The sequence below is a fragment of the Bos javanicus genome, chromosome 11, assembly GCF_032452875.1.
Source record: "Bos javanicus breed banteng chromosome 11, ARS-OSU_banteng_1.0, whole genome shotgun sequence".
Lineage (NCBI taxonomy): Eukaryota > Metazoa > Chordata > Mammalia > Artiodactyla > Bovidae > Bos > Bos javanicus.
Window position 1 is genome coordinate 103691704 of NC_083878.1, and position 23413 is coordinate 103715116.

General features: G+C 66.7%; 1 protein-coding gene across 2 annotated transcripts in view; it reads right to left on the reverse strand.

The window, feature by feature from the left end:
• The window catches only part of NOTCH1 (notch receptor 1), a 46459-nt gene that overhangs the window by 4506 nt on the left and 18540 nt on the right, over positions 1 to 23413 (reverse strand). The window contains exons 3-32 of one of the 2 annotated variants that reach the window (XM_061434091.1): positions 22728 to 22990; positions 21879 to 22217; positions 19689 to 19811; positions 18972 to 19205; positions 18488 to 18643; positions 18155 to 18340; positions 17815 to 17928; positions 17003 to 17116; positions 16503 to 16736; positions 16300 to 16410; positions 15645 to 15837; positions 14051 to 14196; positions 13739 to 13852; positions 11859 to 11978; positions 11222 to 11374; positions 10325 to 10553; positions 9524 to 9725; positions 8494 to 8647; positions 8175 to 8359; positions 7622 to 7754; positions 6574 to 6831; positions 6383 to 6495; positions 4893 to 5464; positions 4259 to 4654; positions 3565 to 3713; positions 2607 to 2823; positions 2338 to 2425; positions 2080 to 2245; positions 1231 to 1526; positions 48 to 195 (exon numbers count right to left, since the gene is read on the reverse strand). In XM_061434091.1, coding sequence (XP_061290075.1) covers positions 48 to 195; positions 1231 to 1526; positions 2080 to 2245; positions 2338 to 2425; positions 2607 to 2823; positions 3565 to 3713; positions 4259 to 4654; positions 4893 to 5464; positions 6383 to 6495; positions 6574 to 6831; positions 7622 to 7754; positions 8175 to 8359; positions 8494 to 8647; positions 9524 to 9725; positions 10325 to 10553; positions 11222 to 11374; positions 11859 to 11978; positions 13739 to 13852; positions 14051 to 14196; positions 15645 to 15837; positions 16300 to 16410; positions 16503 to 16736; positions 17003 to 17116; positions 17815 to 17928; positions 18155 to 18340; positions 18488 to 18643; positions 18972 to 19205; positions 19689 to 19811; positions 21879 to 22217; positions 22728 to 22990 — 5906 coding nt within the window. Of the gene's footprint in view, positions 1 to 47; positions 196 to 1230; positions 1527 to 2079; positions 2246 to 2337; positions 2426 to 2606; positions 2824 to 3564; positions 3714 to 4258; positions 4655 to 4892; positions 5465 to 6382; positions 6496 to 6573; positions 6832 to 7621; positions 7755 to 8174; positions 8360 to 8493; positions 8648 to 9523; positions 9726 to 10324; positions 10554 to 11221; positions 11375 to 11858; positions 11979 to 13738; positions 13853 to 14050; positions 14197 to 15644; positions 15838 to 16299; positions 16411 to 16502; positions 16737 to 17002; positions 17117 to 17814; positions 17929 to 18154; positions 18341 to 18487; positions 18644 to 18971; positions 19206 to 19377; positions 19639 to 19688; positions 19812 to 21878; positions 22218 to 22727; positions 22991 to 23413 lie in introns of those variants that run through there. The other variant, XM_061434093.1, reaches the window with a different exon arrangement.

The window sequence follows — 23413 nt, forward strand, 5'->3', positions numbered from 1 at the left end:
GCGGCCGTGGCGTGCCCTGTCCCTCGGGCTGGCCCAGCCGGACTCACCCAGGTCATCCACAGCGTTGACGTCGGCGTGAGAGTTGATGAGGTCCTCCAGCATGCCCTCCACGGCCAGGCGGGCAGCGAGGATCAGCGGGGTCGTGCCGTCGTGCATGCGGGCATCCAGGTCGGTGGCTCGGTTCCGGATCAGGATCTGGACCACAGGGAAAGTCTCGGGCTCAGCAAGTGTGAGCGCGAGGCCCCCGCCCGCTCCGGGACACGTGCTTGGGACTCAGCCCGATTCGAATGCAGCCCTCCTGGGGTCGGGTGGCCCCAGGGAGCCCGGACACACGTGGCATGGGAGCCTGGGGAGTGGGCAGAACTCCACCAGGCTCTGCCAGAGGGGTGGGGCTGGAGCATGAGAGAGAAGGATGGTCACTGTTCGCAGGCGGGAGGGGGGGACGAAAGGAGCTGGGGAGGAGCTGTGTGCGGACCGGCATCACCCCAAGAAGCGCCCAAGGGAATGTTTCTACGTGCCACAGAGACCGCCTGGGCAAACTCGGCCAGGGCCTGCCTCCAGGGGCTCGTTTAATTGTCCCCAATCTCTCATTTCCATAAAAAGACAACATGTCGGAAATCATTAGACTTTTGTGACACCCCCCATTTGTGCCCCATTTACCCGCCCGTCTGTGCAGAGCAGCATGGCCCGGGGCCTGGGGGTTTGTGGCCAGGGGACCGGCTGGCAGCTTTCAAAAGCTGCTTCTGCCAGGGATGCTCCCCAGAGACCCAGGCACCCACGTCCCTAATCCATCCTCATCCTGGAAGCCCAGCAAGGCCAGAGCCGCCCCCCCACTGCTGCTTGCAGGCAGCAATCAGCAGCCTCTAGCCCTTCTCCCCATCGCCAGAAGCGATCGATGCCTGCAGCCAAAGCGGGGAGGGCTTGGGGGCCGGGAGGGGCAGGCGCAGGGGATGGGCCTGTCTTGGGTGAGAGTGAGGAGGTCCTGCCCCTGTAGGTCCCTGTGGCCTCTCCTGCTTTAGCACCACCAGCCTGGCTGCCCCGAGGGCATGCCACAGAGGATTTGACACCCTCCCTGGCCTCACGCCCCCTCCAGGGTACAAAGGTTTGGGGTGCGGGGGGAACCCCAGCTGTCCCTGCTCCGGCCAGGCTTGGAATCAGGGCTCTGGGCCCAGACCAGGAAGGAGGGAAGGCAGGCGAGGGCACGCAGAAGGGCGCGTGACGGCTGCCCACCTGGAAGACACCCTGTGCGTCGGCAGACACGGCTGCGTGCAGCGGGGTGCGCCCCATGTTGTCCTGTATGTTGGCATCCGCGCTGGCCTCCAGCAGGCGCTTGGCCGCGTCGGAGCGCGAGTAGCGGGCGGCCAGGTGCAGGGCGGTCTCGCCGGTGCGGTCTGTCTGGTTGTGCAGGCTGGCGCCCTGGTAGATGAAGTCCGAGATGACCGCGGGCGCGTCCTCCTCCTCCTCGCTGTTGCCAGTCTCTAGGCCCCCTCCGCTGCAGGAGGCGATCATGAGGGGCGTGAAGCCGTCTGCAGCGGGGCAGGACAGGGACGGGGCCAGGTCAGGAAGGCTGGCCCCTGGTAGCTGCTCCCAGGGGTAACAGACCTCAGCGGGGGCGCAGCCCACGGAGGCCCAGTGCACACGGCCACACTGCCCAGCGCCAGTGCAATCCGTCTAAGCTCCCCGAGGGCAGAACCAAGTCCAGCTGCCAGGTAGCTGGTGGGCTCCGCGTCCTGACCTGCCCGAGACCTTCACCCACAGCCCCGTCCAGGAGACAGAGGAGGCAAGCTAACAGGCACTCTGGGTGTCTCAAAAGATGCATTTTGAAAGAAGAAATCAACTCTGAGGGCAGAGCACACTTTGAGACCTGTACTCCTAGAGGGGAGGCAGCGAGGAGGCTGACCAACTCCTGGGGGTCCTCACCCCCTCCAAGGCCTGGGGAGTTTTCAGGTACCGACCCTGAGGCTTGGGACAGGGGGGTGGGCGGGTCACCAGGTCAGGGAAGCGCGGGTTGCCCAGTGCCACCAGGTGCTTGGGGGTGGAGCCCCGGGTGGGGGGCAGCGTGTCTGGCCAGCCACCTACCCGGCCCGCGGACGTTCACGTCCATGCAGTCGGCATCCGCCTCGCCCTGGGGAGGCGTGGGGGCCATGGCAGACACGCGCAGGTCGGCGGCGTCCAGGTGCTGCTGGGTCCACTGCCGGTGGTCCGTCTGGTCGTCCAGGTCAGGGAGGACCACGGGCTCCTCGAACTAAGGAAGGGCGTGGAGCAGAGGGTCACGCCGTGGCGCGGGGAGGGGGGGGCGGGGCGGGGAGGGGCGGGGCCCCTGGAGCCCCGACTCACCCGGAACTTCTTGGCCTCCAGGCCCTCGTCGCCCCACTCGTTCTGGTTGTCGTCCATGAGGGCGCCGTCCGAGGAGTTCTTCAGGGGCCTGGGGGTGACGGGGCGGGGGGAGGTGGGACTAAGCGGGGAGCGGGGGTCCAGGGAGATTCCCTCCCCTTCCAGGCCCCGCCCATGCCCGGGGCCCAAGGGGGGCGCCGCGGAGGAGGGGAGGGGCAGCCCCGCCTCCCGCAAGCCGGGCCCCACCCAGACGCCCCGCCGCGCCCACTGACTTGAGGCCCACGGAGTCCTCGCCGAGGGGCTCGCGCCGCTTCTTCTTGCTGGCCTCCGACACCTTGAAGCCCTCGGGGAACCAGAGCTGGCCATGCTGCCGCCGGCGCTTCCGCGACAGCAGCACCCCGCAGCCCACGAAGAACAGCAACACGAAGGCCACCACAGCCACATACATGAAGTGCAGCGGCGGCGGCGGGGGCGGCTCCACCGTCTCACCTGCGGGCACAGCGGCCGCGGGCGGGCGCCCGGACATCAGGCCGCGCAGCCAGGCAGGCCGTCGGCCGGGGGCAGCGCGCTGGCTCCGCGGCCCGGCTCGTCCTCGCCCGCTCGCCTCTATCCCGCCCCCCAAAATAAGGTCATTTTCTACGCGATTAATCAGAATTGCAAACTATCGCTAAATTCTCTCCTGCACCAGCCGGCTATCTGGAGACAGCTTTTACTTTTTTCTCCTTTAAGGGAGAAGGATTAGGCAACTTCAAATCGCTGCACTCGCATCGAGCTGTTAAGACAAAGGATTTAGGGGGATTTTCCAGATACAAACTTCAACACTTCACATGACATCGATCAATTCTTTGCTTTCTCTCTCTTTAAAAAAAAAAAAAAAACCGTAATGATTTTGAAATAATACCCAACAAACAAAAATCGGGAGGAAGGGGTGGGGCGAGAAAAGTCTCCCCTCCAACATTTGCTGGTGGATGTGTGGACTCCCTTGGGCCAGCCTCGCTGACAGCTGTTGCTAAGGGAGAGAGAGCGTGCCCGGTGGGAAACCCCAGAAAAGCGCTCCCCGAACTCTGGATGGCGTGACACACGCCCCCGTGGGTGGCAACTGGCACAAAGAACAAGAGCATCCCGGGGTGGGGGTGCAGCTGGGAGGCCGTTCTCCCATGCACAACCCCTCCCAGGACAGTCCAGAGCTCCCGTGGGAGTGTAGCTGGGGGAGCAGGGCTGGCCACTCACTCTGCACAGCCTCGATCTTGTAGGGGATGTTAAGGCTGCCCAGCGAGGCCAGCGCGCCCAAGAAGGCGGCCACATCCGTGGCGCTCTGGAAGCACTGGGAGGACGACTGGACGCACTGCCGGTTGTCGATCTCCAGGTAGACGATGGACCTGAGGTAGGGGGAGAGCCCAGGTCAGGGGGCTTGGGCGCCAGCCCCCTCCTGGCACCCACCCGGCCAGCCTGCCCCCAGGGACAGGCTCTGGCTCCTGTGGAGTCACCCTGATGGATGGGCGGGGAGAGAGGGTGCTCCCAGAACCCCAGGGGGGCAGCCTGGGGAGGCAGAGAGCTGGGTCTGGACAGGAACAAGCCTGGAGGTGCACAGTGGCCCTGAGGGCTCGCCTTGTCCAGCACCAGCAGGGCATGCGTGGTGCTCACACCGACACTCCTCGGAACGCTCCCCTGCCGGCAGTGGGGCTCCTACAGAGCCACGGGCGGCCTTGGTCCCCAACTCAGAAGGATGGAGGTGTCCAGAGCCCAGTCCCTCGCCTCCCTGAGAGCTGAGCCCGGGCGGGAATGCCGTCTCTGCCGCTCGCCCGTCACGGGAGCTGAAATCCCAGGTCTCTTTCCCCATCTCGGGAGGACAGTGCTGCCCTCTCTGGCAGGGGGGTAGCCCTGAGGGTCAGGGCGTGGAGGCCGCTAGGAGGGGCTCGCTCACCCGCGGATGTCCATGGGGTCCAGCTCCCTGCGCTGGCGTCTGCCAGCGCCGCCCGGGAGCAGTGGGGCCCCACCGTCCACGGAGCGCCTGACGGGGTGCTTGTGCAGCTCCTCCTCGCGGCCGTAGTAGGGGAAGATCATCTGCTGGCCACTGGCATCACGCTTGAAGACCACATTGGTGTGCAGCAGGCGGCTGAGCTCGCGCAGGAAGTGCAGGGAGCGGTTGCGCAGCTGCTCGGGCGGCATGAGCACCACCAGCACCAGCGTGCCGGCCGCCAGCCGCTCGGGCACATGCTCCGCACAGTCCAGCCCGTCCCACTCGCACTCCGCACTGTTGCAGCCCTGGTCGCAGTGCCCGTCCCTGAAGTGGTCCTTGCAGTACTGGTCGTACAGGGGGCTGGGGGCACACGGCAACAGCTCAGGGCCCCCTCCACGCCTGGGTCCCCTGGGGCCACACCTGCTCCTGTCCACCCGGAGACCCTCGGCCAGCACCTGGCTGTGCGCTGCCCTGCCCGTGAAGCCCAGTGTCCTCCCGCCTGCTCCGCTCCTGCTGGTGAGCGGACGGCCCCCTCGCCTGCCCCCCACCAGCCCCGCGGGACATCACGGACGTGGAGTGGCGTCCCCGCACGCCTTACTTGCACTGGCCTTCTGCGCGCTGACAGTCGAAGCCGTCGAAGAGGCAGCCGGCCGAGTTGCACTGGCTGTCGCAGCGGCCGTTGCTGAAGTACTTCCAGCACTGCAGGGACTGCGTGCAGTTCTGCCAAGGGTCGTCGAAGTCGAGGGAGCAGTCGCCGCCGTCCCAGCCGCACGCGTGGCTGTTGCACTGCAGGCTGCAGACCTTGTTGCCAGCCTCCTCGCGGCAGCCAGGGAGCTCGCAGGTCTCCTCGATCTGTGGCGGGGGGATGTCGAGGCCCACGCCGCCCCCGAAGCTGTAGTCCAGGATGTGGCACAGGAGCCCATTGAACTTGGCGGGGCAGCGGCAGCGGTAGAAGGGGCTCTCGGTGGTGGGCTCACAGACGCCCTGGTTGTAGCAGGGGTTGCCGCCCACGCAGGGGCTGCTGGCCGGGAACTGGCACTCGGGGCCGGTGAAGGGGCCCAGGCACAGGCAGGTGGGGCTGCGCGGGCCCGCGATGCACGTGCCGCCGTTCAGGCACCGCAGGCTCCCGCAGCTGCGGGCGTCGTTCTCGCACGTGGCGCCCTCGAAGCCCTGCAGGAGGGGCCACGTGGGTGTGAGGGGTGAGCCGGCACCCCCAAGTGCTGGGGACCCGCCTGGCTGCTCCATTGCGTCCCCCACCCACCCACAAGGGCTGGCGGGCTTTCCTTTTAAAGAAAGTCAACACGAAACACTCGGGGGTGGGGGGGTTCCCAGGAATCGGGAGGGAAGGAGGGAGGGGTGGGCACAGTAGGAGCCTGGGGCACTTCTGGGCAAACTGACGGCCTCCTGGGATCCTGCAACAGGGCTCTCGTAGCACCGGGTGTGCCAGAGCCCAGGAACACACGACGTGGAGTGGACTGAACTTAGCGTGTCAGTGTACAGGTCATTTAGCAACATGTTAATGTTGGTCGTTGACGGTAACAGTGTTCCCCAAATGCAAAAGAAAGCGAAAGTGAAGGCGCTCAGTCATGTCCGACTCTCTGTGGCCCCAGGGACTGTAGCCCGCCAGGCTCCTCTGTCCATGAGGGATTTTCCAGGCAAGAATACTGGAGTGGGCTGCCATTTCCTTCTCCAGGGGATCTTCCTGACCCAGGGATCGAAGCCTGGCCTCCCGCACCGCAGGCAAACTCTACTGTCTGAGCCACTGGGGAAGCCCACAGGCGAGCAAGATGTTAATAATGGGAAAGCTGGGTGTGCAGGGGGCGAGGGTGCACAGGAACCCTCCTGCACCAATTTTCTACTAAACCGCTCTAAACATAAAGACACAAGAAAAACTGTCTTGAGGGGAACGCGGAGAGTGGAGTCCAGACACACGCCACCTTTTGCCTTCCAGCTCACCCGCAGGCTGGGGGCGGGGGGCGGCGGGGCAGTTCTGGCCACCCCAGGGCACTAGGCGTGCTGAGCGGGGGTGTCCTCCTGCCCCCTTCAGACCAGAAGCCCTCCCCACCATCTGCTGCCCATGGCACCTACCGCTGGGCACTTGCAGATGAACCCGCGGGCCGTGTTGGAGGCCACTGCACAGCTACCCCCATTCTTACAGGGCCTGTCTTTGCAGCCGTTGATGACTGACTCGCAGCGGCGTCCTGGGGACAAGAGTGGCGTGAGGTGCCGACCCCCCGCCCCCAGCGCCGCCCGCCACCCCCGACCAGGGCGGCACGCACCGGTGTGGCCGGCACGGCACTCGCAGTGGAAGGCGTTGACGCGCTGCACGCAGTTCTGGGTGCCACGGGCGTCGCAGGGGTTGGACAGGCACTCGTTGACATCCCCCTCGCAGCGCTCACCCACGAAGCCGGGCGGGCAGCTGCAGCTGTAGCCGCCCACCTGGTCCACGCAGGTGCCGTTGTTGAAGCACTTGGGGCCCCGGGACACGGGGTCGATGGGGGGGTTGCAGTCGTCCACGTTGATCTCGCAGTGTACGCCTGCAAGCCGGGCACCATCAGACCCCACGTGGCCTCTCTCGAGCCCCACGCCTCCGACAGGTGTGTCCCGGCCGGGGGTCAGACGTCCAGGAGGTGGACGCTGGCGACCAGCCCCCGACGCCCTCCCCAGGTGTGGCCAAGCCTACCCTGTGTGCCCCCGACGCCCTCCCCGGGTGTGGCCAAGCCTACCCTGTGTGCCCCCGACGCCCTCCCCGGGTGTGGCCAAGCCTACCCTGTGTGCCCCCGACGCCCTCCCCGGGTGTGGCCAAGCCTACCCTGTGTGCCCCCGACGCCCTCCCCGGGTGTGGCCAAGCCTACCCTGTGTGCCCCCGACGCCCTCCCCGGGTGTGGCCAAGCCTACCCTGTGTGCCCCCGACGCCCTCCCCGGGTGTGGCCAAGCCTACCCTGTGTGCCCCCGACGCCCTCCCCGGGTGTGGCCAAGCCTACCCTGTGTGCCCCCGACGCCCTCCCCGGGTGTGGCCAAGCCTACCCTGTGTGCCCCCGACGCCCTCCCCGGGTGTGGCCAAGCCTACCCTGTGTGCCCCCGACGCCCTCCCCGGGTGTGGCCAAGCCTACCCTGTGTGCCCCCGACGCCCTCCCCGGGTGTGGCCAAGCCTACCCTGTGGCCCCCGACGCCCTCCCCGGGTGTGGCCAAGCCTACCCTGTGTGCCCCCGACGCCCTCCCCGGGTGTGGCCAAGCCTACCCTGTGTGCCCCCGACGCCCTCCCCGGGTGTGGCCAAGCCTACCCTGTGTGCCCCCGACGCCCTCCCCGGGTGTGGCCGAGCCTACCCTGTGTGCCGCGGGGGCAGGAACACTTGTAGGTGTTGGTGAGGTCGATGCAGGTGCCCCCGTTCCGGCAGGGCTGGGACAGGCACTCGTTCACCTCCTCGGAGCAGTTCACCCCGTGGTAGCCGGCCACACACTGCAGGGGACGGCGAGGCGTGGGCCTGAGGCTCAGTGGGCAGCCGGGGTGTCCCCTACCCCTGTGCGGGCTGACGGGGCCCCACGAGCTACCCTCTTGCCTCGCAAAGCCCTCCTACCAGAAGGACCCAAGTGGAGACCCTGGTAAGGGCCCTGGTAAGCTGCGGTTCACTGCCTGAGGTGGGAGTTAGTATAGAGTTAGTATAGTGAACCTGGGGGAGGGGAAACCCTGGCCTGCTTCTCAGGGTCTCCCTCTTGCAGGTGCCCCCAGAGGACAGCTCCTCCAAGCAGTCTTTCCTGATCACCCAGCCCTCCCGATGAGTCTAGTCTTCCCTGCCGCACTGGCTCCCAGCCCAGGGCCTGGCCCTCAGCAGCACTCAGGCCAGACACACACACCCCCGCCCCAGGGCCGTGTGCCCACCTCACAGGAGTAGCCGCCGGGGTAGTCGGTGCAGGTGGCCCCGTTCTGGCAGGGGCTGGGCGAGCACTCGTCCACCTGCTCCTCGCAGTAGCTGCCCGTGTAGCCGGCCTGGCAGTGGCAGCGGTGTGTGTTGCCCGCATTCATGCAGAGGCCCCCGTTCCGGCACAAGTGGGTCACGTTGATGCCTGTGGGGGACGCAGCGGGCGGAGTGTGAGGCCCCAGCTCCCCTCCCCAGGGGCCACCTCGCGCCTTGGGCAGCACGCCTCCTGACCTCAGAGGTCGGATGCCCAGTGGGCACGGAGAAGCCTGGGCTGCTTACCTTGCTGCCGCGCGGCCACCTCGCAGGAGACGCTGGGCACGTCACAGTAGAGGCCGGTCCAGCCGCTGTGGCACTCACAGCGGTAGAGCGCGTTGGTCTGCCAGCACCGGCCGTCATTCTTGCAGGGGGACGAGTCGCACCAGCGCACGAGGGTCTGGGGACGAGGGGCAGCCTTGCTCACACCCACCCGCCGCCCCCACGGGCCCAGCCCACCCGGCGGGGGACACACATGGGCGCCAGAAACCCTCGCGCCCAAGGTGGCCCGTGACCTCCCCCCAGTCCACAGAAACGGACACCGAGGCCCACGGGGCCCCCCTGCTCGGGAGCAACTGGGGCCACGGGGGCCCCTCTCTTGCTCTGGGCCCTTGGTGGTGAATCCAGACAACAGGCTGCCTTTCCTTGGAGGAAGATTTTTCTTAAGAAGGAAACAGCTCTCTTCTAATTGGTGTTTTGTGTGTGAACATCTTTAAAGAAGATAAACCTCTGATACTTTTACACAGTCTTCATGCAAACACTGGCGTTCAGCCGCCTTCCCCCCAACAGCTGGTCCTTGTTCTTGCTCTGTGGCCTCTGCTGCCTGAGCTGGAAACCGCCCTGCTCACCACCTCTGCCTACTTATCTGGCCCCTCCTCGGCTCCCAGGGGTGGGAGAGCCAGCTGGAATCCAGGCGAGGGGCCCAGGCATGCGGCCGAGGTGCTCGGCGTGTGCCCGGGCCCCCTCACCCGGCCAAGGCACTGGGCATGTGCCCAGGCCCCCTCACCCGGCCAGGGCGCTCGGCGTGTGCCCGGGCCCCCCTCACCCGGCCGGGGCGCTCGGCGTGTGCCCAGGCCCCCTCACCCGGCCGGGGCGCTCGGCGTGTGCCGGGGCGCCCCCTCACCCGGCCGGGGCGCTCGGCGTGTGCCCGGGCCCCCCTCACCCAGCTGGGGTGCTCGGCGTGTGCCCGGGCCCCCCCTCACCCAGCTGGGGTGCTCGGCGTGTGCCGGGGCGCCCCCTCACCCGGCCGGGGCGCTCGGCGTGCCCGGCCCCTCACCTGGCAGTTGAGGCCCGTGTAGCCCTGCGGGCAGGTGCACGTGTAGGTACCGTAGCTGTCGTGGCAGGTGCCGCCGTGCAGGCAGGGCCGAGAGTCACACTCGTTGACGTCATGTTGGCAGTAGCTGCCCGTGAAGCCAGGTGGACACAGGCAGGTGAAGGAGTTGATGCCATCCACGCAGGTACCGCCGTTGAAGCAGGAGCTGGAGGTGGGCAGGCAGCAAGGGGGTGGTGAGTTGGGGGCAGGACCCTGCCCAAGCAGGTACATCCATGCCGGCACCCTCACCGCCGATCAGGGTGGCCACAGGGGTCTGGGCACCAAGACAGGCCGGCAACAGCCTGGCTGAGCTTGGGGAGGCCAGAAGGAGTCCCAGGGAACCCCAGGCTTTCACACCACACCACACTCCTTTCTCTGCCTTCTTTAGAACTTGTGCTTAGAGGAGCTTCATATCACACACAGGTGTGTCGCGATCAAGACAAAGATGAGCAGAAACCAGACCGCGTGGGAGATAAATGCTAGAAACCGGGGACAAGTGTGATGTTCCACGCCGAGCTTCCTGGCAGTCAAGGCAAATAAGGACACACGCCAGTTACGAGGTCCCCGGCTAATGGAAGGAGGAACAGCAGTTCCTGAGGATAAACCACAGGGCTCCTGCTTCTAATCCCCAAGGGAGAATGGACAACGGCCCTTTCAGGAGGAACGGTGTCTCACACTGGCACCAAGTGCCCGCCCCCAGGCGGACATCTGCTGGGTACACAGGTCTGTCGGTGCCGCGCGTGGCCCCGTGGCCGACCCTCGCACCTCTCCGTGCAGTCGGGCGTGTTGTTCTCGCAGTGGATGCCGCTGAAGCCCGTGGGGCAGGTGCAGGTGTAGCTGTCCACACAGTCGGTGCAGTTGGCGCCGTTGCGGCAGGGGCTGCTGGCACACTCGTTGATGTCCTCCTCGCAGAAGGCGCCCTGGAAGCCGGGCAGGCAGTCGCAGAAGGCCGTGTTGATGCCGTCTGTGCAGGAGCCCCCGTTGTGGCACGGGTCTGCGAGGGGACCGGAGAGCAGGCCTGAGAGCTGGGCACCACCCCTCTGCCAGGGCGACCAAAGCTGCAGGCTCCTGGCACTGCCCCTGGGGTGTTCCGCAGGGAGCCCAGTCCAGCAGGCCGAATCACGAGCTTGGGGTCTATGCTGCCCCACAAGCTCCCAGTCCCCAGGCCATAAGGGTGGGCAGGCTTAACAGTGAGACCCACACAGGCCGTGGCCACAGGCTTCCCTGCCTGCTGGTAATGCCAGATGAGGCACTCGGCCTCGCTTGGACCGCAGGTCGTGTGAGCCCCATTCCTCAGGGGTCAGGACAACTAGGTTAAGAGCCACGCTGGACGGGGCAGCTGCGGCCCCGGGGAGAGGAGCCCAGGAGTCCGGCTGGGAGATGCTAGGATGGACGAGTAGGGGGCCCATCAGCCTGGCACCACAGCCCCTGGAACTGCCCACGACCACCTCGCTGGTCGACAGCAGCCACCCAGCCCTGCCCTAGCCCTTCCTCCAGCCCCTTCCAAAAGGTCCAGCTGGATCGAGAGGGCTGCCAGCGCCAAGCGTGCACCCGGTACTGCCCTGCCCACCCTCCCACGTGACCCTGGCACGCTCCCTGCCCCGCGCCCGCCTGGGGACACGGGTCTGGGCGTCTCAGAGGCGGGGCCGGCCGGCCACTCACTGGGCCGGCAGTCGTCGATGTCCGTCTCGCAGTTGCGCCCCGTGTAGCCTGCCTGGCAGTGGCAGCGGTAGCTGCCGTTGGTGTTCTGGCAGGAGGCGCCCGCGCGGCACGGGCTCTTCACGCACTCGTTGATGTCGATCTCGCAGGTCTGCCCTGGGGAAGGGGACGAGAGTCGCTGGCTCGGCCAGTACCCACGGGGCACTGCCTGCCCCCCCGGAGCAGGCCCTCCAGTGCCACAGGACAACCCTCTGGGGGCGTCCGGGGAGGGGGGAGCTCTCCAAAGGGCTGCCCCCTGACTTTGGGCCAAGCAGGAGACAGACCTTCGAGCCTAGGAGGGTCCTGCAGCCCACTGGCTCATCCCCCAAGGACGGGGGCTCACTAGCAAGAGTCGCCTGAAGCCCCCGAGCCTCCCCACCCCCGTCCCCCCACCCTCTGGGCTGATCCTGCCAGCCCGTGGCCCCCGAGCCTCTCCGAGGCTCCCCACCCTATCCTCCTGGGCTCACCCTGCCAGCCCATGGCCCCCGAGCCTCTCCGAGCCTCCCCCAACCCAGTACCAGCGTCCCCTGGACTCCCCCTGCCAGCCCGTGGCCCCTGAGCCTCTCCAAGCCTCCCTTTGTCCCACCACCCCCGGACTCACCCTGCCAGCCCGCGGGGCAGGCACAGGAGAAGCTCTCGTAGTCCTCTGACTCCCGACACTCACCACCGTTTCTGCAGGGCCCGGGGGCACATGGGGCCAGCACCACCTCACACGTGGCCCCTGGGAGGGACAGGCAGGGTGGTGAGCCCCCCAGGAGCCCCAGCCAGAGGTCAACGCCCGGGGCACATCCTGACAGAGGCCACGGCAGCCACCATCAACAGGGGGTTCTACCGTCCAAGCACGTCTGGTTGCCCTGCGTCTGGGGCGGGGGGTACACACAGCGGGGCACCGGGCCCCTGGCTGTGTGAGTGCCTGAATGTGAACCAGGGGAACACTTGGGCCCCCACAGGCTGGGGGAATGGCCTGGGCCCCAGCCCCCGATAGTGCCAGGAGCAAGGGCTGGGCCGGGCCTGACAACCCCCCCACACACAACGTCACAGGGGCCCTGGACTGGCTCCCAGCCTCATGCCCTGCTGGTGGCAAAGGGCCCTGTGCTGAGCCAGTGGCCTGGGAGCTGATTCCAGGGGTTCGGTGCCTTGGGCGGCTAGTGCCCATCTTGGGAGGCCCCTGAGCAAAGGCTGTGACTGCAGGGAACGTGCCAGCCTCAGCCCTCAGCATGGCTGCTTATCAGGGGAGCACCGGACACGGCGTCAGGACCCCGGGTGGGAGCGGGAGTCTGCCTGGACCCCGGCACTCTGGGTGACCTTTCCTCCCTGAGAGCCCAATGCGGGGTTTCCTGTTTACGGCCCACGGGGCTGTGTCCCGAGCCCGCGAGGAAGCGTTATCTTCCCGGCCGCCCATTATCTCCCCGGCCCGTGGGGGTGACCGGCCCGGGCCTTTCATTCTATCGGTTTCCACAGTGACCCCAGCCGGCAGGAAATTCGCCAGGGTTTCCGACAATTGTGCAGAGGGAAGCAGGAAGCGGGCGGACGGGAAGCGGGTCAGCACAGGCCGGCTCCTCCCCGCCGGCCGCCAGCCCCGATGGCAGCGTGTCCGAAAGGGACTCGGGTGTGCCCTGGGCGGCCACCGGGAGGGGGGCGTTTCCTCACCGGCCGAGGAGAGAAAGTCCAGGTCCCCAGCTTCGGTCAAAGAAAACACTGCTCGGACCACAGGCCGCCGGTGTCGTGAGAACCGCAGTCACGGGCCCCACCCCTGCCTATGGGGGCCTCTCAGGACCATCCCCAACGGCAGCACCCCCTGCCCCATCCCCAGGGGGCCTGGTGGCCTGAGCGCGTGTGACTTCCATTTTTTAGTACTTGCCAAATCTCTCCTCAGGAGGGGACCCACATCCCGCCTCCCCCGGCCGGGCCAATGGCAGCAGCTGAGATGCCAGGGACCCGTCTCCCGCCACTCTCAGCAGGAACACAGGGCTCCTTGTTTCCCCACACAAAGAGGGCCCGCCATCAAAGGACTCCCTCAGGCCTGGCCAGCAATGGGGAGGGCAGCCTGGCCCCCCTACCTCCAGGGCAGCCTGAACAGCAGGCGGGGAGGCTGACAGACCAGGCCCAGCTCCCCCGCCAAGGGGGCCACCTCCCAGGCAGTTCCCCCAAGTAGGGACTTGCTTGTGCTCAAATTTTCTCCCAGGCACCTGGTTATTTTATGAGCAAAGACACCTGCAGGGCAAGGCCCTAACGCAGCCAGGCCTGAGGCTCGGAGCACAGAGCAGGGCCTTTGGGGTGCCTGCAGAGGCATGCAGACAAGGCCAGCCCAGGAAGGCCGCCCTGCACCTCAGCCACCTGCGCCACCTGCCGAGGCCCCGCCCCTGCCCTCCAGGCCCCGCCCCTGCCCTCCAGAGCCGCCCACACCACAGGCCCCGCCCCTGCACTCCAGACCCGCCCACACCACAGGCCCCGCCCCTGCCCTCCAGGCCCCGCCCATACCTGTGTAGGGCAAGAGGCAGTTGCATTTGTACCCCGCCACGTCATCGATACACGTGCCCTGGTTCAGACACGGGTTGGATGCGCACTCGTTGATGTTGGTCTGGCAGTTGGGCCCTGGAGAGAGGAAACGCGGTTGGTGTGGCCGTCACCCCGGTGCTATGGCCAAGTTCTGCCTGGCGTGGAGGAAAAGCCCTGCCCTGAGCCTGGGACCTGGGAACCCACACCAGCGGGTCCAGGAGCCACCGGGGTTCTCGACGGCTGGCCTGTGTCCGGGCTCCACGTGGCCCCCAGGGCCTGCACCGTCCCACTCACCACTGAAGCCCTCCCGGCAGGCGCACACGTAGCCGCTGGTCATGTCCTTGCAGGTGCCCCCGTTGACGCAGGGGTTCGACTCACACTCGTCGTTGTTGACGTCACAGTTGGCCCCACTCCACCCGGGGTCACAGTCACACTTGTACCTGCAGAGGCAACCACACGGCGGCTCAGGTGTAGCCAGAGAGGGCGGGGCCTAGGCTGGGAGCAACCCAGACTCTGCCACCATCCTACGACCTGATTAGATGGAGACACTGGCCCGCTCTGACCCTTGGAGTACTTTAAACGACTTTAAATAGCCCACCTCGACTAAGACGGTGGTCAGGGTTTGGGACAGTGCCCAGTTCAGAGCAGTGGTCAGGAGACCATCCACTGTTCACCTGCTGCTTGACCCTGAACAGGCTGCTTACCCTCTCTGTGCAAAACGAGGGCGTGTGGTCCCTGCCATGTCCATCACCCCATTTAGATAGAGCCAATGCCAGGCACGTAGTGGGTGTCGGAAACTAAAAGTCAGCTTCTCTACACTCTAATGTTCTGGCACCACATGTATGGGCGGGGTTCCCACACCAGCTGGGTGTCCCGCAACCCAGTCCTGGCCCTAAGTGCCTGGAGTCAGCGCAGACTGCCCTCTACCCCCCAGCGAGGAATGGGACCCACTAGACTGGCCCCAGGTCAGACACTAACCCCAAGCCCCAAGTTGCCACCTCTACTTCTGACCAAACAGCCAGGAACCAGACCTCTTCCTTTGAAATTTGCAGAAACGGCTCACAAAACTCAGAAAAACTGTTTGACTTACTAGATCAATGGTTTACTATAAGCAGGGAAACCTGGAACAGCCCGACGGAAGAGACGTACGGGGCCAGGGATGGGGAAGGGCTCAGAGCTGGTCCCCACCCCATCCCAGCACCTGTTCGCCAACCCGGAAGCTCTCTGAACTCCCGCACTTGGCCTTTTTATGGAGGCTTCCTCACACAGGCGTGACTGAATACATCACTGGCAGTTGGTGATTAACTTGCCCTGCAGCCCCTCTCCCGTCCTTGGCGGGCAGGGTGGGACAGAAGGCTCCGGCCCCCAGCCTCAGCCTCGGATGACCTTCGCAGCCTCCTTACGGAAGCTCAGTGGCGGTTTGGTCACTGAGTCGTGTCCGGCTCTCGCAACCCCATGGACTGTAGCCCGCCAGGCTCCTCTGTCCATGGCATTTCCCAGGCAAGAATCCTGGAGTGGATTGCCATTTCCTTCTCCAGGGGATCTTCCCGACCCAGGAATCGAACCTGGGTCTCCTGCATCACAGGCTGATTCTTTACCGACTGAGCTGTGGCCCAAAGGGGCTCAGACACGACCCAAGACACCCTTCCACTCTCAGAGATCTCAGAGATTTCACCTCTGGTCTGCTGCCTTGGCATAGACGCGTTCCCTGGTCATACTTGGAGCTGAGGGCAGCGCTGGGCTCAGACCAGGAGCCGAGCGAGCGCCCATGCATGGCACCCTTCAGGGCTCCCACGGCAGACCCATCCTTGGGGAGCACCTGTCTGCTCCGCCCAAGACCCGCCAGCTCCCCCCACACCCCCCCCAGGGCGGGGCTCCAAGGACGCACCCGTTGAGGCTGTCGCGGCAGGCCCCATGGATGCAGGGGTTGCTGCTGCACTCGTTGACCTCAGACAGGCAGGTGGGGTCGTGGTAGCCCTCGGGGCAGCGACAGGTGAAGCCGTTGATGCCATCCTCGCAGGTGCCCCCGTTGTGGCAAGGGCTGTCTGCACACTCGTCAATGTTGATGTTACACATACTCCCTGCGGGCGTCCCAGCAGCTCAGACACCAGGAGCAGGAGAGGGGTCGGGCTCCCCGCCCTCGGAGCCTCAGTCTCCCTCTCCGTGAGCACCCCCCTCCCCCCGCTCCATCCCAGGCCCTCCCGAGGTTCAGACTCTCACCGATACAAGCTCTGCTCCCGGGACCCAGGGCCCACGCTGGACACGCTCGGGGCAGAGGGCAGCATGTGCACCGGGAGCCTGGCTCCACTGTGAGCCTGCCGGGCTGCTTCTCACCCAGCATGCCAGGCTCAAGGATGTCCATCCCAGCGTCAGCCAGACCCACCCCCCGCCCCCGGCCCTTCCAGAGCCTCTGCCGACAGCCGCCAAGGCTGCTGGCCCGAGAGCTGGGCCCCCATAGTCCTGAGACCCTGATCTGCAAGTCAAGGCCCCGACGCAGGCGGGAGAGCAGAGCCCTGCAGGCCCCCGAATCCTGGGCGGCTCACCTGTGTAGCCTGGCTCACAGGCACACTCGTAGCCGTCAATCTTGTCCAGACACGTGCCGGAGTCGCAAGGGTTGCTTGCGCAGTCATCCAGGTTGATCTCGCAGTTGGGTCCTGGGGGTGGGAGACCGGAGGTGGTCACGCGCTCCTGCTCACTCATCCGCAGCTGCCCCCCGCCAGCCCCACAGCTGCCCAGGGCCAGGCACCTGTGGTCCCCTTGAGGCAGAAGCAGAGATAGGCGTTGTCGCGGTCCTGGCAGGTGCCCCCGTGGCGGCAGGGCTGGCTGTGGCACTCGTTAATGTTGCTCTCACAGTGGTGGCCCGTGTAGCCCGGCTGGCACAGGCAGGTGAAGGTGGCCACGCCGTCCTTGCAGGACCCGTAGTGGCAGGGGTCGGGGTCACACTCGTCGATGTCCACCTCGCAGTGGGGCCCCGTGTAGCCTGCAGGGGCGGGGGGCCGCTCCCTGGGTTACCAGGCTGTCCAGGACACCATCGAGCAGACCCGGGGTCCTCTTGTTCCCGCCAGGGAAGCCTGGGGATGTCTGGGGCACCCCCCGCAACTGCCTGGGGTCAGAGACGCGCCCTGCTCTTGGCCCCCTCCATACTGAGGGGTCACCTTTCCAGCCTCAGCCTCCGAGCAGCCCCCTCCCCTGGACCCCACCGCCTGCTTCTGCCCCTCCGCTCTGCCCGGGGCCACGGCCCCGCACCTTCTGTGCACACGCAGGTGTAGGTGTTGGGCCCGTCCAGGCACTTAGCGCCGTTCTTGCAGGGTGTGCTTGCACACTCGTCCACGTCATACTGGCACAAGTGCCCGGTGAAGCCTGTGGCCGGGGAGGGGACGGCAATCAGACGCCAGGGGCACAACGGCACCACAGCCAAGCCCTGGCTGGCCAAGGTCGGGGGGCAGGGGGCGCCCGGGAGGGCCCCCCGAGAGTGCTTTGGCCAGGGCTGGGCAAACGGCAGACGCTCGTATCCTTGCCTCGCCCTCTTTCAGAGCCCACCCCTGGGGTCCTAGCCCTCCCGCCCTGCCCCCTCAGAGGAGGCTCAGCCCAAGACGGTTGCCATGGCTACAGCCGGGCTGGGCTGAGAATTCGGTTCCCAGCTCGGTGTCTGGGACAGTTGATTTGCATCGCAGGAGGTCCAGGGCTCTGACCCCCAACACCTCCCCGGGCCTGGCGTCCCCCAGCCCTTCCCTGCGACAGGCTCAGGGCCCCCACAGGCTCTATAGGCCCTCCTGGCCATCACATCCACTGCTGCCGGCAGACGCAGGTGGGCGTGGCTGGCCGGCCCTCCTCCCACCAGGGCACGACAGCAGGAAGGACGGTCTCTGGGCCCCGGGCTTCTCAGCGAGGTGGGGGCCAGGAACGCTGCCCGGCCCAGCTTTGTCTGCTGGGGGCTGAAAACCAACCCACCCCCCCGCCCACACTCCGGAGGTGAGGCTCTCACGCCCCCTTCCCGCCACGGGGACCTGACCCGGCCTTGACGCAGGGGCAGGGCGGGCAGCGGGGCCCAGTCTCACCAGTGGGGCACTCGCACACGAACTCGTTGATCTTGTCCAGGCAGCGGCCGTTCTGCAGGCAGGGGCTGCTGGCACACTCGTCCGTGTTCACCTCGCAGTGCAAGCCCTCGTAGCCTGGCAGGAGCGGGCTGGTCAGCAATGCCCCGTTCCCTCCACACCTGCTCCCCAGGGCTGACCCATCTGCCCAGTGCTGGCCTGCTCTCCGCTGCGCCCCAGAGACCTAGCTCAAGTCTCCCCAGATAACCGTGGGGGGTCTGTGGCCTGGGTGGGCACGGAGGCCGGGGGCAGAGGCGATGCGACTTCCCCACCCCCAGGGTCAGGCGGGCAGCCGGCCGCGTACCGGGCATGCAGATACACTGGAACTCCCCGATCTGATCCAGACAAGTGGCGTCGTTCTGACACGGGTTCGATACACACTCGTTGACGTCGATCTCACAGCGCGGGCCGGTGTAGCCCTGCAGACACTGGCACTCGAACGAGCCCAGCGTGTTGATGCACTTGCCCGCGTGCTCACAGGGGTTGGCGCCTGGTGGGGGCGGGGGGGCGGTGGATGCAGTACGGGTAAGGGGTGCTGGCCTCTGGAGCAGTTGGGGGTGTGCCCGCCTCCCCATCAGACCCGCTACCCCCATCGGACCACGTCCAACAGGTTCCCCAGCACCCCGGCTGCCCGTACCCAGCGAGCACTCGTCCACATCCTGGCTGCAGGCCGGCCCCGTGTACCCCGAGGGGCAGGTGCAGATGGCCTTGCCGTTGACGGGGTTGGTGTCGCAGTTGGAGCCCTCGTTGCAGGGGTTGCTGATGCAGGCGTCGTTCAGGTGGCACAGCAGACCTGGGCATGGCGGTGGGGATCAGCGGCGTCACTGTCCCCCCACCTCCCCCGGCTGGGAACGCCGACTGCCCACAGCTGGTGTCCGCTCCCACCCGGCTCCCCAGGGAGGGCCCCCCCGCCACGACACAGCCAGTGACCCTGTGGAGGGCCCTACGATGCCGGAGCTATTCCAGGAGGCTCACAGCCGCCCGCTTCACTCCAGGAGGCCCCTCCTGGGGTTCCCCCCTTATGGGCCCCACAGAGCTGCAGCGTGAGCTTCTGTGTGAGGCCCCTCGCCCGGGCCTGACCGCCAAAGGGCCCTCCGCCCGGTGGCAGGCTGGGCGCTCACCCGTGCGGCCGTGGGGACACTCGCAGTAGAAGGAGGCCACGCGGTCGTGGCAGGTGGCGCCCTGGAAGCAGGAGGCGCTGGCGCAGTCGTCGATGTTCTCGCTGCAGTCCTCGCCCGTCCAGCCGTTGACGCACACGCAGTTGTAGCCGCCGTGGGTGTTGTGGCAGGTCCCGCCGTTCTGGCAGGCGTTGGGCATGAGCTGGCACTCGTCCACGTCCTCTGTGCAGTACTGACCTGCGAGGGGCCGGGACAGTCGGTGCCTCCAGCCCCCTCCGCCAAGCTGAGACCCTCACCTCCACCAGGAAGTCTTCCTGACTTCCTCCAGCCCCGCCAGCCAGACTCAGCCTTTCCCCTGCACCCCTGGCACCTGGGGGCTCTCGCCTGGCTGCTCCGTGTCCATGCTCACCTGTGGGCAGGGCCTGCATCCTGCTGGCCAGAATCCCTGTGTCCTGGCCAGCAAGCTGGACTCAAACTGGGGACCTGATTGTGGCCAGGCCAGCCCGGGGCCAGGCTGCGAATGGCCCACACAGACGGGCTGGTGCCGCCCACGTCTGTGCTGCTCCATGGGGCTGGGGGGCCTCCGACCCTGGCGGGGGGGCGGTCAGCTACAGGTCACAGCATCCTTCCCGCCCCAGATCTCAGCTCCCTCCTGCCTGCCCCCCACGGGGACAGACTCCAGCAGCAGAGGTACCCCCCCGAGCCGCCCGCTGCACGCACCTGTCCACTCCGGGGGGCAGCGGCAGTTGTAGGTGTTCACGCCGTCCACACAGGCGCCTCCGTTCTTGCAGCTGTTCCCCGGACAGTCGTCAATGTTTTCCTCGCAGTTCTGGCCAGTGAAGCCTGCAGCAGGGGCCAGCCGCCCGGTCAGGCCTCCTCACGGGGCCAGGCCCACACCCGTCCTGTCACGCTTGCCCTGGGTTCTGGCACCTTCCTGGCTGGACCCAGGACACCCTACTCTGGGCGGAGAGCTGCTCTCCACGGCCTGTCCTGTGATGCCCACCGCCTCGGAGCCCTTGGAGTCCCTGCCCCACACCCTGCCCTCCCCACTCCTGTGACCGGGCCCCACACCCCAGAGCCCACGGTCAGCACATTCCTAAGCAATCGTTTTGTAAAGGGCCAGCTGAACAGACGGGGACCCACAATCACAGGCTCCCCAGGGTTCTGTCGGAGAAGACGTCTGTGCTATGGCCTCTGTGACTGGGCACTGGCTGCGGGCCCAGCCCTGTGCTCGGGGTTGTCTGCACACCCCCATGTGCGGCCGCGGATACCCCATCTGACGGAGCAACGCTGGGCCTGGGAGACCCTACGCAGGGAACTGGAGCAGGGAGACAGAGGGACCCCGGCAGGCAGTTGGGGGTGGGGGTGTGCGTGCAGGTGCGGCCCCCACACTTCCCAGCAGCAGAGGCGCAGGCAGGGTGGGAGCCCCCCACCCTCTCCCTGCCCTCTCCCAGCCAGGAGGTGGCCACGCACCACCTCCACGTCCAACCAGTTAGCTATTAATCCGTTCGACTCCCGCTGGTTCAATAATCAACCCAGAAAGGTGCGTCTGGCAATAGCCAAACCTGCAGCCGGTTACTAATTAATGCCCCTCCCGGGGCGCCTTTGGACCCCCTCCTGCCCCTCCCTCGGAGGCCCCCCCGACTAGAGCCTGGCACCCACACTCCAGTCCCTCCTGCGTGCGGCGGGCCTAAAGCGCCGCCTCTCCGCAGCCTCAGATCACCTCCGGCTGGTGGGGCCACCTGCTCCACGTGTGCAGCCTCCTCTGCCAGGCCCATGCCTCCCACCACCCCCCGGCCCGCACCACAGCCCCGCCTGACCCGCGGGGCCAGACGCAAGGGCGCAGGCTTGGGGTCCCACAGCCTGCCTCCCTCAGGAAGGCATCTGAACTCAGACTCTCAAAGAGCCACGCAGCCCAGCTGGGCAGTGGGTAGTGCCGGGGCGGGCAGGTGGTGAGGGGAGAACCAGGGACCGGAAATGCACACGCCTGCCGTCTGCACGCAGAGGCAACAGGCCCGGGGCTTGCGGGCGGGAAAAGCACTTCCTCTTTGCAAGGGCCGGGCTGGGCCAAGGGCCGTGTGGGGGCCGGAGCGACCTTTGGGTCAGTCCTGAGTCAGCCAGACCCTGGGCCCTCCTCTCTCCAGCACCCAAACCCCACCGACCCCACCTCCTCGTCGCCCCACCCCAAAACACCCTCCCCTTCCCAGTTCTGCCTAACTGCCCCTATGCAAGTGATAGACTAGAGGTTTTCGAACCTCTTCGTCATTATTAGTATTTTTAGATCAGCAGCAGCAAATCAGACTCAGATGAAAACTACAGTGGAAAGTCTGGGACATGAAACAGGAACGGTGGAGCTGCTGGGGGGATGGGGAGGGCTGGGCCTACCCGTCATTCCTGCCCCGGCAGTGGGCGACCGGAGAGGCCAGGAGGAAGGCCACCACTGGGGGGAGGCACGCGTGAGCCCCGGCCCCCCCGGCCCTACCTCCAGGAACCAGGGGAAGCCCCGTGGGCAGCACAGGCGAGGGTGCTCCCCGCAGCGGGGGAGAATTCTGTAACATGCACGTGGTCCCAGGGAACTCGGGATAAGGGGCCTCCCGGGGGGGCCTGAAGGAGGCTGGTATCCACAGCCTGGGAGACTCGGAGCAGGGGGCCAGGAGAGCAGAGTGACCCCGGAGCAGACGGAATGCTCAGGCCCTCCCTGGGGGTGGCAGGGTCCCTGGCACAGGGGAGGAGCACTAGGGTGTCACAGCAGACCTGTCCTGGGGCGGCACTTGGTGGGTGGGTGCCCCCATCCCACAGCCTACCCTGCACCACCCCCAAGATTGCCCTCCAACCGCCCGGGCTCGGGTGATGCCCCCAGACCCAGCCTGCCCGGCTCCCCACCCCCTGAACGCCTCCAGCGGGCAGTACCTGGCAGGCAGGCGCACTCGTGGGTGGTGTCCCCCGTGGGGCGGCAGGTGCCCCCGTTCTGGCAGGGGGAGGGACTGCAGGGCACGTAGGGCAGCTCGCAGTGGGGGCCGGTGTGGGTGGGGCGGCAGACGCAGCGGTAGGAGCCGACCTCGTTGAGGCAGGTGCCGCCGTGGTGGCAGAGCCCGGGGCTCTGGCTGCACTCGTTGACGTCCTGCCTGCACGTGGGGCCGTGGAAGCCGGGCGGGCAGTGGCAGATATACGACGCCTCAAAGGGCAGGCACTGGCCACCGTTGGCACAGGGGTTGGAGGCGCAGGGGTCGGCCTGCTGGCACGTCTTCCCTGGGGGGGCAGGGGGTGGGGGGGTGGTTAGCCGGCCTCCCTGGTTCCTGTGAGCTGGGGGCAGCGTCCAGACCCGGACAGTGGGTGAGCCGGGCATGGGCCCAGTGGCATGAGCTCCTCACCGCCCGGGGACCCCAACCGCTCAGGGGCTAAGTGACCACTGTGGGACGCACAGTAGGCCAGGGCCCCTGGGGAGCTGACCCAGACTGCGTCCCTCCTGAGCCGGCGGTGACACCACGGCTCCTGCAGGGATGGGGGGGAGTCTCCCCTTTTCTTACAGAGGCTGCGGCATGAGGCCGGGGGGTGCCCTCGAGCCGGAAACTGACACCTCCAAGGCTGGAAAGCGGCATGGGGACCCCAGAGTGGGGACTCTGGGCAATTTCTGGATCGCTGACCCCCACAGCCGAGCCCAGTCCAGGACCGTCCACGGCCACGCGGACGGGGGCCCGGCATCGGCTGTGTGGGCGGCTGGGGGAAGGCCAGCCCACCCCGCCCCTCCGGGGTCCTCACCTGACCAGCCCGGGGGGCACAGACACTTGTACTCAGTGAGCGTGAGCAGGTCACAGGTGCCGCCGTTGAGGCAGGGGCTGGCGAGGCAAGCGTGGTCGCGGGGCGTCAGGCACAGCGGCCCCGAGAAGCCCAGGCGGCAGCCGCAGACATAGTCCACCAGGCCTTCTCGCTCCGTCGTGTGGCACGTCCCGCCGTTCTTGCAGGGGGCGCTGAGGCAGGGGTTGGGGGCCTGGCATTGCTGGCCCGCGAAGGCCCCGCCGCAGCTGTAGCAGACATGCCAGGGTGGTGAGCACCCACTCCCCAGCTAGCCCTCCACCAGCCCCGGCATCCATGGGGGTCCCCTCCTGGGCAGCAGCCCCCCTCAAAGGGCTCGGGGAGGCTCTGGGACCAGAGTGGGGGTCATTGCCCAACATCACCATGGTGCCAAGCGCCACTGAGCTCTCCGCTTTAAAGTGATTACTTTTACATCAAGGGAATTTCATGTCCATAAAAACAGTGATTATGTTAATTGGAGACATTAGAGACCAGAGTGTTTGGCGGGCCCCAGCGTCGGTTTCAGAAGCCACGGAGGCGTCTGTCTGCACCCGTGAGCCACTGAGAAGGGGCTGCGCGGGCCAGACCCAGCCATTCTCCGTGGAAGGGAATGGTGTTGTGTGCAACCTTTTGTTTCGGGGACCTGCCTACTC